Raw genomic sequence first — 13,595 nt, forward strand, 5'->3', positions numbered from 1 at the left:
GTACATGGATCTTAAGTGGCTACTATTCAGCTGTTAAGTCTGATGTAACAGCCTTTCATAATATGATTTCTGGGTCCAAGCGCTCTGTTGAAACAAAACAGACGAAAATGTAAACAATTCCGATCACCTCTGTCGTCAGTTAGACATCTTTTTCATCGATAAGAAAGAGGTTAATGACAATTGCGTTGTTTTTTTAAAACTCTGATTTTTTTATCAAATAACAGGGAACACGGCACTGAGGCGTTACAGAAATACGAGGCTCAGATGGCTTGGAGCCGTAAAACATATTTTGAAAGGGTGTTACGTCAAATCTTAGGAGCAGGATAACATGTGCAGCTGTCATAAAAACATGCTGGCGCTGATAAAGGATTTGATAATCTTGAGGCATATGATACCGATTACAATTACAATTTGGAACCGGTTCCAGTTGTAACCTGGTTCTCGATTCTCATCCCTTAAGGTGACATCTTCAAGTAGCTTTTTTTTCTCCTACAAACAGTCCACCCAAATATATCAGTATGTCTGAAGTGATACAAAGCAGGGTAAAGGAGCAAATCTTCACACTGCAAAAACTCGAATAAGACAATATTTTGTTTTTGCTTAAAAAATGACTTCAGTGATTAATCAATTGTAAATAGTCATAGTATAGTAATAAACTAATGTGTTAAACAACTAATCTTTTCTTTATTTTTATTTTTAGCTCTTGTAGGCTTTTATATAATATGTACTGCTTCATCATTTAGTTGGTTAATTGAAGTTTGCATTTTAGTGTGCTCCATAAATTCTTCTGCTCACATGCCCCATTGAGAAAGCTGCCTCCAGAAATAAGTGTATTTCAGTGTATTTTCTGAAAAATGCACTGCACATTCATTCCTGAGAATGAATTGGATGCACTGAAAAAGACTGCTTCGGGGCATGTGCTTCATTAATTCTCTTGGATTATTAATAATCTATTTTTTATCATCTCTTCATCAGTACAAGCTTGTTCAGAGTGCTGGTTCCCCCCCTGCAGACATTACAAGAATAATAACTTTACTTTCTCAGATAATGCGGAAGGGAAGATTGCCTATGTTTTTAACTACATCTGTGAAATGTAGATTTCTATATGTAGGTCTGTAGGTCATGTGGAACACAGGGGTCATTGAGCATGTGGTGGGTTTACGTCTTATGGCCAGGGGTGTGCTCAGCTGCGTTGGGTATGGTAATAACAATGAAGCAGGCTGGACGGAGACAGGCTAAATGGAGGTGTTTGCTTGTTTGTTCCTCTCGCCAACTGCTCATGTGATGCATGTGGCTGCCTATGCACCATATGGTCTTTTCTGCTGCATTGGACAGTTTTTTTTTACCCACATGCGTACGTGTAAGCCACATAAAGCCACACATGCGCACTCAGGTTTCTGCAGATTTGAGGTGCTATAGTGACACTGTAATGATTTCCCCCTGCATGGTGCTGTGGTCCTGCCGCTTGAGATTAGCGTCGGTGCGTATCCGGTCTTTATCTGGCTGCATAAATTATATGCTATTCAAAATGCATCAATCAATAGCATCATTTTTTTTCTTTGTTAGATTTTTTTTATACATAATATACATTTTGTACATTTGATCTTAATCCAATTGCAGGATCCAGATTCACAAAAGCAATAGTGGTGAAGGCATGATGATATGTATATTAAGATTGTCAAAATGATCAATACTTTAAAACTTTTCAATACCAAGTGTTTCAAAAGGATACAATATACACATTCAATCTATCCAAGGCTGCACAAATTAAACAACTGAAAAAGCTTTGCATTGGTATGTGTTCAGTGACTCTCCTGAACTAGGAAAATACTACTACTACTATTTGTGTGTTGAGTCGTTTTATATCTAAAGAGGTATCAAGTATCTTTAAACTAGTAATGTTTTACATTCTGTTATTGTGACAACCTTAAGGCATTGAACAGGAGAAAAATAATGCCATTGATCACCTTGTATGTGTGTTCCTCTACCCTCACCTGTTGGGAGGTGCATCCTTGTCTGGGATTTACATTGTCAAAATCCACTTAGCCTCTTGTCACTTAATGAGCTTTTGCAATGTCAAACCTACAGACACGGTTAACGTGGTTTTTAGATTCCACTTGTAGTAAAAGGAGGTCAGATTATGGCTACTGAGTGTTTTGCTCTTTGCCAACAATTCTTCATTTATGAGGAAAGGTAAAGTAGGCCAACTGTGTTCACATGTCAAGTGGAATCAAAGACTTGAAGACTGATATCCCTGGAGCAGCCATGGCGTGCTCCTTTGTGCATCCTCAACTTTAGACCAAGAACATTTCACATATATACTTTATTGTTTAACTGCTATCAAACCAAACTTTTGTGATTGACTAGCTGTCCTGTAGAGCTATATTTACTTGCCCTTAAGTGCCATATGACATTAGCATCACATTTTTATTCAGCTTGGTATATGTGTCTGCTGTATTATTATCTGCATCATAGAAAAAGACCAGTCTCTGTTTGTGTCTGAAGTTTAGAGAGGAACAATAGCTTGCATACCTTCTCTACTGTACACTTTCATGTCTGTGAAGCTACAGTAGACTCAGCCATTGGGGAGTAGAAAAGCCTTTTGTCTGTCCGTTTGTCCAGAGGTTGCTCAACTGTTTCGTCTGGAATCGGTTGCCTGGTTTTTACACCCCCCAAGGTCTGGAGGCTTCCCTTCTCCCAAAACCCCTCTAGGGTCGCAAGAATGATTAAGTCTACCGTGTCTATTTCTTATTGACTTACTGACCTTACGTCAGCATTTTCAAGGGAATAGGCTGCTGCTTTTTTCTATTTGTCTTGACCTTCAATGTACTTTCCTTTTTATTGGTTTGACTGATACCTCCGGGGTGTTGAGCTCCTGTCTAGCTCCTCGTACCCTCTTTTCTTTTTGTTTCCATTGTTGCAGAGCTGCAGTGTTGATGATAATATTTGTAAATTACAGGTCTTACATAAAATGTTAATCTGAAAAATGTTCATTTTGGTAACATATTTTGTACTAAACCGTCTTTGCTGCGGCATCTTTGCTCTACACTTTCAATAAATCACTTTGCAATGAGTCAGTAACATGATATTCTCCTCAGGTTCTTTTGCAGATAGAGTTTAATTTAATGCAATTACTGCTCTTTTCTTTGTCTGTTGAGCCAACGGGCTATCACTGCTCTAGCTCCTTAAAACTACTGAGTGCTATTTATATTAGAAATGTTGTAAACATCAGATGCATCACCTCCTCTCTGCCACTGGCTTTCTCCTGGGAAAGACCAAACGGACATTGAAGTTGTGCCTAATAGCTTTTCAGTTTAATCACTTTTTTGGTATCTTAACCGGTGAGTAGCTAAATGACCTACAACAATATCTTTATTTTGTCATTACTAGAAGCACTACACGTAGGGTGTCACCTATCCGAGCGTGGTTTTAACTTTAGGAGCGTTTTTTAAGCATCCACTCCACTGTAACTGCTGGTACATTTTAATGTGACTACACTGAGATAAAGCTGCTTTTTTACAAGGAAGGCAGACAACCACACCCTTATAAGGGCTAAGTTTGGCTCTCATCATAAGACCACATGGAAATGTGTGTGACGAGAGTATGAGTTGTCTACCCATCTGTCTACTTCCTACTGGTTCTTTCTCTCCTACTGTCGCTCCCACTTTGGTTTGCTTAGCGTGTGTGTATTTGTGTAAATTGTTGTGTAGAGGCTACACACAGCATCTGTCAGTGTGTGTGATGTGGTCTGAGTCAGCTATCTGGGTCGCTGTGGTGATATGACGGTCTGGGAGTTTAGGCAGATGAGTAGCGCTGTTGCATCATCCTGGGATTCGCACTGAGCCAGATGCTATGTGGAGAGCAGCAGCCATGTGTTGCAGCAAAGAAACATATAAGGAGATGACGGTTAATAAAGTTATGTTCATTGACATCACCTCCTGTCCCCTTTCAGCCAGTGTCTATGATTGGCTAGTTTGGAGTGGAGGAAAGAGATATAAATTGTTGACAGGAGACAGAAGACTGCTTATAACAATAGTATGGAAAAGAGTGATTAGTTACAGCCAATAACTCAGATTATACCGATGACAGGCGTGTTTTTTCTTTCATGTCAACAGACATCATCAAATCAATTCAACATTAGCTGCACATCTACTGTGGACTCAAAGATGTATGAGCTCTGTCCACCACAGGAAGTGTAGTGCATGCTTCCTGTCTCTTCACTGCCCCCATATACAAAGAATTCACAGTCATTTTGGATAAGCCTACCCTTTCACTCCTTAATTGTGTGTGTGTGTGTGTGTGTGTGTGTTAGTGTGTTAGTGTGCGTGTGCGTGTGCGTGTGTGTGTGTGTGTGTGTGTGTGTGTGTGTGTGATTAAGTGCAGGTCTGGGGATTGGGGAATTCCTGCCAAAACCATGAGCTCACTATTCCTCCTTATTAGCTCCAGCTTAAATGTTGCTGAGAGAGTCAAATAAAGATAAGAGCGAACCTCAAGTGTTAACAGTTTGTTTTTGCCAGTTGAAATGATTTATCCCCGATATTAAGAAGCGGATCATTTCGCATCTCTTCCTACTTTGCTTTTCAGATGATAACGCAGCGTTTAATGCTGTAGGTCTGTCCTTGGAAGTTGTAAGATGAAGCAAGACTGTTTGAGCAAAATGGTTGTAATGAATCCTAAAAAATATATTTTTATTTTTATTGTTTCTTTGTTTTGATCTGCTAAGGGACTACATATATGAATTAGCTTAAAGATATAACCTATTACAGGGCATCAAATGATGACATTTGTGTTTTAAACTGTAAACAGTCCCTTTTAAATAAATACAATTAGAATAATAAACCCAAAGAAATTCAATTGACTATTAAATACTACAAAGAAAAGCAGCTAATCATCCCAGTTGAGAAGCTGATACCAGAGAATATTTGGCATTAAACAAAATAACCAGTTGTCAAAACAGTTGCTGACTAACTTTCTCTCGATCGATTAGGAAATTGACTTGTTTGAGTTCAAGTAGTTGTTTTTTTCTGGATTTTTTGTAACTGTTCACCACCATTGCATAGAGGTAGAAGCAGAAATGAACGACCTAGATATCTTAAAACATGGCTAAAACTAGAGTTATGTGAACTTTCTGTTTTCCTTTTTACTGGGTGACATAGGGAACATCAGGACTGTAAGGAGCACATGTTGAGCAGACCTTCTCAGCTGTATCCCCTTTGTCAGACCTACCACTGCATTCCTCCAGCTGTGCCATGTCTTTCATGTGTGATACCGAGAAGGGTTTTTAATGCCGCCACACAGGCTGGTATGCATCGTATTCAGGCTCCTCGACCACATTCTCATTAACGTTGCATTCTGCAGCGAGTGTGCAGTGGTTATAGAGACGACAAGCCTTCAGATGCTTTGGTTACAGCAGGGGAAGGGAGACCACACATAATTACAGTGTAATGGCTTTGCTGTTGTTCTTTGCAGTTGGCTGTCTCTGATAATGTGTGCACAATGTGTTGTTCCGGTGTAGCATCTAAACACAGCGTCTGTTCTATATCCATAATATCTGACATGGTCATGTGTCGCCATTGCTGGGGAACATTGTTATCATGTTAACCAAGCAGAGGATAAGCACGAGATTTTGAGTCTAACCAGTGACGGTTTGATTGGATTTGAGGAAATTAAATCGTACATTGTTCTCCCATCTGTAGTCTCTCTTTCCTTTTGCGCTGTGCCCATTTTTTAGTTATTTCATTATAAGAGTTATGTGATGAAAGATGCTAACATTCATTTTGGTTAAATATAGGACATTTGAATTCAGTTAAGGCATAGGCAAGCACATAAGTCTAGTCAATTTTGGACATAACCAATCTTTTCAATGAGCTTTGTCGCAGATCCCTCCTTCTCTGTTCGTCCACATATTTCCTGTCGCTCTTCACTATAATGCAAAACTGACTTTAGAATAGGTTCAAAACACACTTATCAATACTAGCGTATTAAAGCAGATTACTTCTATCACAGTACTTTACAACTGTCTAAAATGTCCCCGTTAAGTGTTTCCAATATATAAAATCCTTTGAGAGTCGGAGCTGTCACTGTGATGAAAACTGATCCCGTTTACATCAGAGGCTGCTGTTGCTTTGGTACAGTCATGTTGCCAACGTCATCGTGCGAGGAACCGTCAGAGGTGTGCAGTTGATTAAAATTTTACTCAGGGGATTATTGAGTTGGTATACCAAGTACTTACGAGGTCAAGTGAGCAAGAGCTTAGCTCAATAATCTTTAATTCCCTCTCTGACGGGCTTTTCTTGGCACTTTCCTGTTATTTTAGTGCCACTTGAAATTACCATAAAAATCTTCCCTTTGAAACCTATGACGGTTTTATAAATAATTATGAGCAGTATTAAAATTCTTTAATCCTCGGTATAAACTTCAACATTAAGGTGTAACCAATCAAATACAGCAACTTTTTTAAATGTGTTTCATAACAGACAACAGATTTTCCATTTCGCTCTCTGTGTTTTATTGGCATCTTGTGAAAGTGTGAAAAATTCTGCTATGAAAAGATACTTTTGGCTGAAGTCCAGACAACTCCATAGGCAATCAGTTACAAAAAAAACCCCAACAGATAACATGCCCCTCAGCTAGTTCTGCTGAAGTTGTTCTCCCAAGGTCTGGGCAGTTGGAAACTCAGCGTGGCTGGCTTTGACCTCCTTTCTAGCTCTTCTGAAAGTGAGCGAGGGGAGGAGATAGGCAGGAGGGAAAATAAATGTCCTGCTGCAGAGGCCAGCCAACATTCCTACATCACTTCCTCCTCCAACATCTGGCAATGATCAGGGCAGGCAGAGAGAAAGAAAGAGAGGATGTTTCTTACTGGCTGGCTTAGTGTTCATTTCCAGGCGCAGACACATTGCAAGACCGCCCACTCCACCTCATTCCCCCTACCAGCAAGACAAAATGAAGCAAGATGGAGTGTTTTGATTCAGTGTATCTCTAGCAATGTTTACACTTTGTCTGTGATTCTACTGTCTTCCTTTGTTGCTTTGTATGTTCTTTTATACAGCTATTCATATCAAAGAAATGCATCTTGTGTGTGTGTCAGCTTCTCTGAGTATAAATGAGAAAATAAAAAACTGTCATTCTGTCTCCTTCTTCAGGATGGCCTAGACGTGTTGCGTCGTCAGCAGCAGATCAGCAGTGAGCTACCCGGACCAGAGGTGTGTAACAGAACTCACTACTTTATTCTGCAGTTTTTAAAACAACGTACACACATTTGTTTGGTTTTGCCACTAAAATAGGGCAAAAGAATTGTGTGTGTGTGTGTGTGTGTGTGTGTGTGTGTGTGTTTGTCGGGGGGGTATTATCACAACTGTTCCAGCAGGTGTTGAATGTGATGAATGGCTCTTTTATGGATGCCTGTATCATGATTTCATTGCCATAGTAGTAATCTCATTAAGACAGTTCATGCCTTGGGAGCAGCTTTACAGCGGTGGGATCCCCTGCAGCTAAATGACAGATCTGTTTATTGACCTGCTGCTAACTAGCTATTGTACCAACAGGTGTGTACCAAAGGCAGCAGCAGGTTGCAGAGATGAGTGTGACCTCGTGGTTCCTGGTGAGCAGCGGGGGGACTCGTCACAGACTCCCCCGGGAAATGATATTCGTTGGCCGGGATGACTGCGAGCTCATGCTACAGGTGAGCCCATTTTCCACAACAATTTCTCCACTCACGGCAGCTCCAATGAACTAGAACGGGCGAGATCTGCTCGTTGCATTTCACTCTACCCTCTACGGCTCCTCTCAGTCATATAAATAACCTGTTGACCTCACAGCAGTCTGTTTCATAAGCTAACTGTTTACTGAGTCTGGGTACTGAGTACACTACAAATGAGCCTTCGATGCTGTTGCTCTTCCAGAAGCACAACATGTTTATATATTGTCATATTGATGTGTGCATCTGTGTGTGTACTGAGGTGGTGTCTGTGCAGCTGTGCATACATCCAAGGAGACTATGTGTATGCTTGTGTACTTCTGGTCACTGCACTATTAATAGAAAGTGGGGCAGATACCTTCTGAGTTAGATCTTATCTGACTGAGTCGGTTGTAGTGGGTAGAGGGTGCATCGTTGGCCGTAGTTTCTGTTGTGACATTACACTGCGTTGAGAGACGTGTTACTGGTACTAGTGTTTGTCTGAGAGTCTGACTGTCAAGAGACAACTGTGATATTAATTCATTTTTACTGTGATAGTGGAAATAAGCCTCTCTATCTTATTAGTATTACCACATTACCGTAAATTAGAATTTTGTTATGCACCAAATAAAACACAAACAGAAACCTGCTGCACACCCAATTGCCCTTTGGTTACACAAATAAAGTTGAAGTTGAAGAATACGGATCTTCAAATTATTGTATGACAGATAATTATCACACACTGTTTAGTACAAACTCTTATCTGACTGAGTCGTTGTAGTGGGTAGAGGGTGCATCGCTGGCTGTATGACATTACACTGCGTTGAGAGAAGTGATACTGGTACTAGTGTTTGTCTGAGACTCTGACTGTCAAGAGACATCCAGGACTCTCTGTGATATTAATTCATTTTTACTGTGATGGTGGAAATAAGCCGCTCTGTCTTATTGGTATTATAACATTAAATTAGAATTTTGTATAGGTTTCTGCTTTCTATACAGCACTTTGCAAATGTATAAATATGTTGGGTTTTTTTTATAGTAAAATTATTACGCTCCGTGCCTTCTAGATATCACTTAGTCCCACTGGTGATATTCATCCTCACAGTAGCAAATCCACATTCCACAGATATGTAGAAATGTAGCGGTAATCCTTTTATGTGTTTTATGGGTTGAAGAGGCTGAAGCATGAAACAGAATTAAAAAAGCATACAATATATATTTAATTTTTTTGAATGAACCGACTTATGACTGATTCAGGTTTTTTTTATTTTTAATCCGAGTGCCCGGTATGGTGACCTTTTTTATTAAAATCTTTTCACTTTAAAAGTAACTTTAAGATGTTAATCTGAGTTAATCCGCCTGAAATGGACTTAGTGCATACATTAAACTTGAAAAATACTCACGATTCTGGAGCTATAATTCACATCACACATCATTTAGTCTCATTGGTGGTTTCCAGTTGTCACACACTTTCAGACTTGCATTTGCGCTTTTTGCTCCCTTCTTTTTGAGCGAGTTGGTTTTATTCACTAGGTCAAGAATGAACTTTCAGTCTCAACCTAAAAATACTACTTTCAGACATTTCAATTACAGACAGCAGCACTGTGTCTAAAGTTGACCTTTAAGTTTACTGACTGCTGATTTTATTAGTTTCCCGCCTGGTCCTTAATCCACTCAGCCCTGTTCTTTGATAGGGAAACTTCAGCAGAGGAGTAATAATGGACATTTACTGAAGCATGTAAAGTTTTAAGAGATCAGTTTTTCCCCAAACATTTTCTCTACACTGTCTCCAATGACCGGAGGGTCTGCAGCGTGTGTGTGTGTGTGTGTGTGTGTGTGTGTGTGTGTGTGTGTGTGTGTGTGTTCTTGCTTGCCTTTCCTTGTGATGTCTTTGGAATGATAGAAAGATATGGGGAATCTTCCAAATTGAGGGCATTTTTTGGCTTTGTGTTTGTGTGCAGCCATGTGACTGCTGTAACGAGCCAAGGCCTGATCCCATGGCTAAACATTAAGGGCTGCTTGTGTTATGCACCAAATAAAACACAAACAGAAACCTGCTGCACACCCAATTTCCCTTTGGTTATACAAATAAAGTTGACGTTGAAGTTAAAGAATACCGAACATCAAATTATTGTATGACAGATAATTATCACACACCGTTTAGTACAAACTCTGGCCCTGCGATCAGATAAGATTCTTACTTTATGTATTTATTGAAAAGGGAAGGAGTGTAATAAATACAGGAACACAGTCTCCATGATGTCAGACTGAATCATATAATGGTCAGTGAGGCTGTTAGAGCTCGTTCTGTTTCAGTATTATACCCTCTGCGTGCGTGTGCGTGTGCGTGTGTGTGTGTGTGTGTGTGTGTGTGTGTGTGAGTGCGCACATTTTCCATAGACTGTATATAAAGATTTACGACTCATCTCCACTTCCTCCCACTGTATAAAAGTGAAGCCAAAGTACCCGGGATATTGGCGCCCCGTTGTATAGAATCAAATAACTAATTTATTACAAACGTCAAATAAAAAATAAAAATGATCACTGGATGGCATTTTATATGTGACATCATAATGTTTCTGGTGCAAATGTAAAAAACTTAGCAACTTAACTGGTAATTGTAGTTTAATATTCTGGCAGTTTCACGGTATATCACTGTATTTGTTTTGTTTTGAATTTTTCTGCATGACCGGGTCTTATTTTAGGTTTTTAGTGGCATATCCTACTGTCAGGAGTACTTATAATATAAAAACATTCAGTTCTGCGGTATGGTTTTATAAATGTACAATTAGAAGTGTTACAAAATGTCTATTTGGCACAAATTGTGCTGTTAAAAAGAGTAGGTTGTGGGTTATTAATTGTTGTGTTAAGAGTTATAACCGTTGGGTATGGGCATGAAGGGAATGCTATCTTTAGGTGTCCTCTCTCAATACACTCACAGCGTGTCCCGACGGTACCACTCTTTGCGGTGAAGAATGTTGTGTGTTTTGTTGCCTATTAAAGAGTTACACTAATGGTATCAGCTGTATATGAATATATAGCAGTTTATGAAAAATAAATATCATACGGGAAATAAAAGCCCAGTGGGGCTTCAGATATATTTACTTTGCTGACACTCACTTCTCAGTTATGTTGAGCTGCCCCACATCTGTATTCTAAGTTGCCTCTGCACACATTCAGTTGGTCAGCAGTTTATCTAGAACAGCAGGCGTGAGATGTGAGATACAACAAGCAGCCCAGCTTGTTTCTATCCTGTTTGATCGAGCTTAATCACACTAAGGTAATCTGTTTGGAGGCTGGCTCTCTGGAGTTGCTTCCCTTGGCTTACTTCAGCAACACTTGAGGCATTTTCTTGTGATTTTGATTTCAGCATGAGGGTGTGGTCCAGGTATCTGTTACAGGGCTTTAGGAAATATTCATATGAGAATTTTTCTATTAGATCCAAGAATCATTGGGTGACTACACCACAATAATATCTTTCTAGCCTGAATTTCCCTGTGCAAATGACTTTATTTCACTCCCAAGCGTGTGATTCAGCAAAGTGGCTCAGTTGCACAATAGTAGTTCAGCACAGTTATCAGATTGTTCAATGGATGTGTGTTAATACATATTAATTTATCATATATTATCACTGGGTTAGTCAACATTGGATACAGTCAAAGTCAAGTTTATTGCATCCATAACAATGGAAATTACATTGCTTATGGCCATCGTCATGCCAATATAAAAAGAACCTCAATTAAGAATAGATAAAATACATATGCATCTGCGCCTACAGGAACTGATATAATAACTTAACTTAGATCAACATTACAGGATAATAAGTTAACATTCAAACACACACACACATATACACCGAGATGAGTTCCACAAAAGTACGTTTAAAGTGCTCATTGTGCTGCCTAACAGCTTGTGGTATAGAAGAGAGAGCATACCGCTCAGTGCGTGTCACCGGTGGTCTTAGTCATTTTCTCCGAACGCTCATAATATACTCTATCCAACTTTATCGTCAGCCCAGCCATTTTTCCCGCCCTTCTGTTCAATTTATCGATCCTATTCTTCTCGGTGACCCCTGCATACCCTCCCCATCCCACAACACAGTAGCTCCACACACTACATATCACAGACAATGAAAGCTGTACCTTACACTGAAACATCATGAAAGTAGCTGCAAACTTTTGTTTTAGATCAAAACAGGATCTCCTAATACCACTATAAAAGCAAAGAGTTCCAGGACAAGGTGTCACTTTGTGTCTTGTATTTTATTGATGTGCCTTATCTGAAGGGCAGACATTTAGAGGCTGCAGCAAATGTGCTCATCAGTCAATGTCAGTGCATGCATGCTTCTAGATATGTGTTGAATTTCTGTGACATTGATACATGAGAGGAATATTTGCCAAATTCCATAATTATCTGAGGCTAACATTTTTTCTTTCACCATACATAAGGTTGGCGTGTTTATGCGGTATTGTGTGTGTGTGTGTGTGCGTTAGTGTGTGCATGTGTGCATGTGTGCGTGTGTGCATGTGTGTGTGTGTATGTGTGCGTGCGTGCGTGCGTGCGTGTGTGTGTGTGTGTGTGTGTGTGTGTGTGTGTGTGTGTGTGTGTGTGTGTGTGTGTGTGTGTGTGTGTGTGTGTGTGTGTGTGTGTGTGTGTGTGTGTGTGTCTGTGTGTGTGTGTGTGTGTGTGTGTGTGTGTGTGTGTGTGTGTGTGTGTGTTTGCGGTGCTAGAGGCATTGAAATACCTGCTGATGTCCTTCAGGTATATATTGTAATAGCTGTCATACATAGCGGCATTGAGACCCACTATCAGAAATACATTCTTGGCATTGGATGCTCCATAAAGATAAGTACCATAGTGCAGTCTACTCCAGTCACACACAGCCCTCTCGTGGTTTGTGTTACAGGCTTACACTCTGTAGTCTGGAAGCAGCACAGGTGCCCATGGAAACAATGTGAAGACATTTTGAAGAACAGCAGTGCAGATGAAGAGTTACCACTGGGTTAATGCTTCATGGTCGTGTATGTTTCTGTTTGAAGTCCCGCAGCGTGGATAAGCAGCATGCAGTCATCAACTATGAGGCCGGGACAGATGAACATAAGGTCAAGGATCTGGGCAGCCTTAATGGGGTGAGTACCAAATAGAAATGTGCTAAACAGAGAGCTGTTCGGACAAAGATAAAAGGACATTAAAAGACAAATGGGTAGAGATACGATAATGAGTTAAGGGGTTTAGAGGAAGATGGATAGGGGCTACACAGATAGAGAGAAATCTAGAGATACAGAGGGGGAAAACAAAAGACATTCAAGGTTAAAGTAGAGGGAGCTGAGGTTCTGAAGGGTTAGAGGTTAAGTAGTTTTTTGTTTTTTTTGGTAGTCAATAGGACCTTCTATTTAACCACTGTTATTGAATCTCCCTGTCAATAAAGATTTGTATCAGGGCTGAGGTCAAAAGGAATGTAATCCTAATTATGCAAATCCCGACTTCAGGGCACATTCTGTGACTGATATATAAACGACTAAAACGCCACCTTGGGGCTGCTATCATTCCTTCATCATCCTTCAGTAATGAAATTTCAGCTGATAATCGCAAGCAATCATATGAAGGTTTTAATGGGCTTTTTAAACAATATGGGATGCATATTTTTTTTCAAAAAAACTTAAAACTGTAGTGTCTAGAGCAGGGGTGGGCAATTACGGTCCTGGAGGGCCACTGTCCTGCATGTTTTAGGTTTCTCTCTGATCTAACACACCTGATTCTAATGATTTGCTCGCTATAAAGCAGCTGATGCTTGTCACAGTTTGACAATTGTTAGACTCAGGTGTGTTAGGGTAGGGAGAAACCTAAAACATGCAGGACAGTGGCTCTCCAGAATCGGAATTGCAGACGCCTGGTCTAGAGAAACACACTGTATGATCTC

General features: G+C 40.0%; 1 protein-coding gene across 7 annotated transcripts in view; it reads left to right on the forward strand.

Annotated features, from left to right (window-relative positions):
* The window catches only part of cep170aa (centrosomal protein 170Aa), a 42,056-nt gene that overhangs the window by 3,568 nt on the left and 24,893 nt on the right, over window positions 1-13,595 (forward strand). For all 7 annotated transcript variants that reach the window (XM_083922532.1, XM_083922535.1, XM_083922533.1 and 4 more), the window contains exons 2-4: window positions 7,143-7,202; window positions 7,545-7,681; window positions 12,715-12,804. In XM_083922532.1, coding sequence (XP_083778658.1) covers window positions 7,577-7,681; window positions 12,715-12,804 — 195 coding nt within the window. In that variant the 5' untranslated portion in view covers window positions 7,143-7,202; window positions 7,545-7,576. The remainder of the gene's footprint in view (window positions 1-7,142; window positions 7,203-7,544; window positions 7,682-12,714; window positions 12,805-13,595) is intronic.

This window comes from Echiichthys vipera (assembly GCF_963691815.1).
Source record: "Echiichthys vipera genome assembly, chromosome: 11".
Classification (NCBI taxonomy): domain Eukaryota; kingdom Metazoa; phylum Chordata; class Actinopteri; order Perciformes; family Trachinidae; genus Echiichthys; species Echiichthys vipera.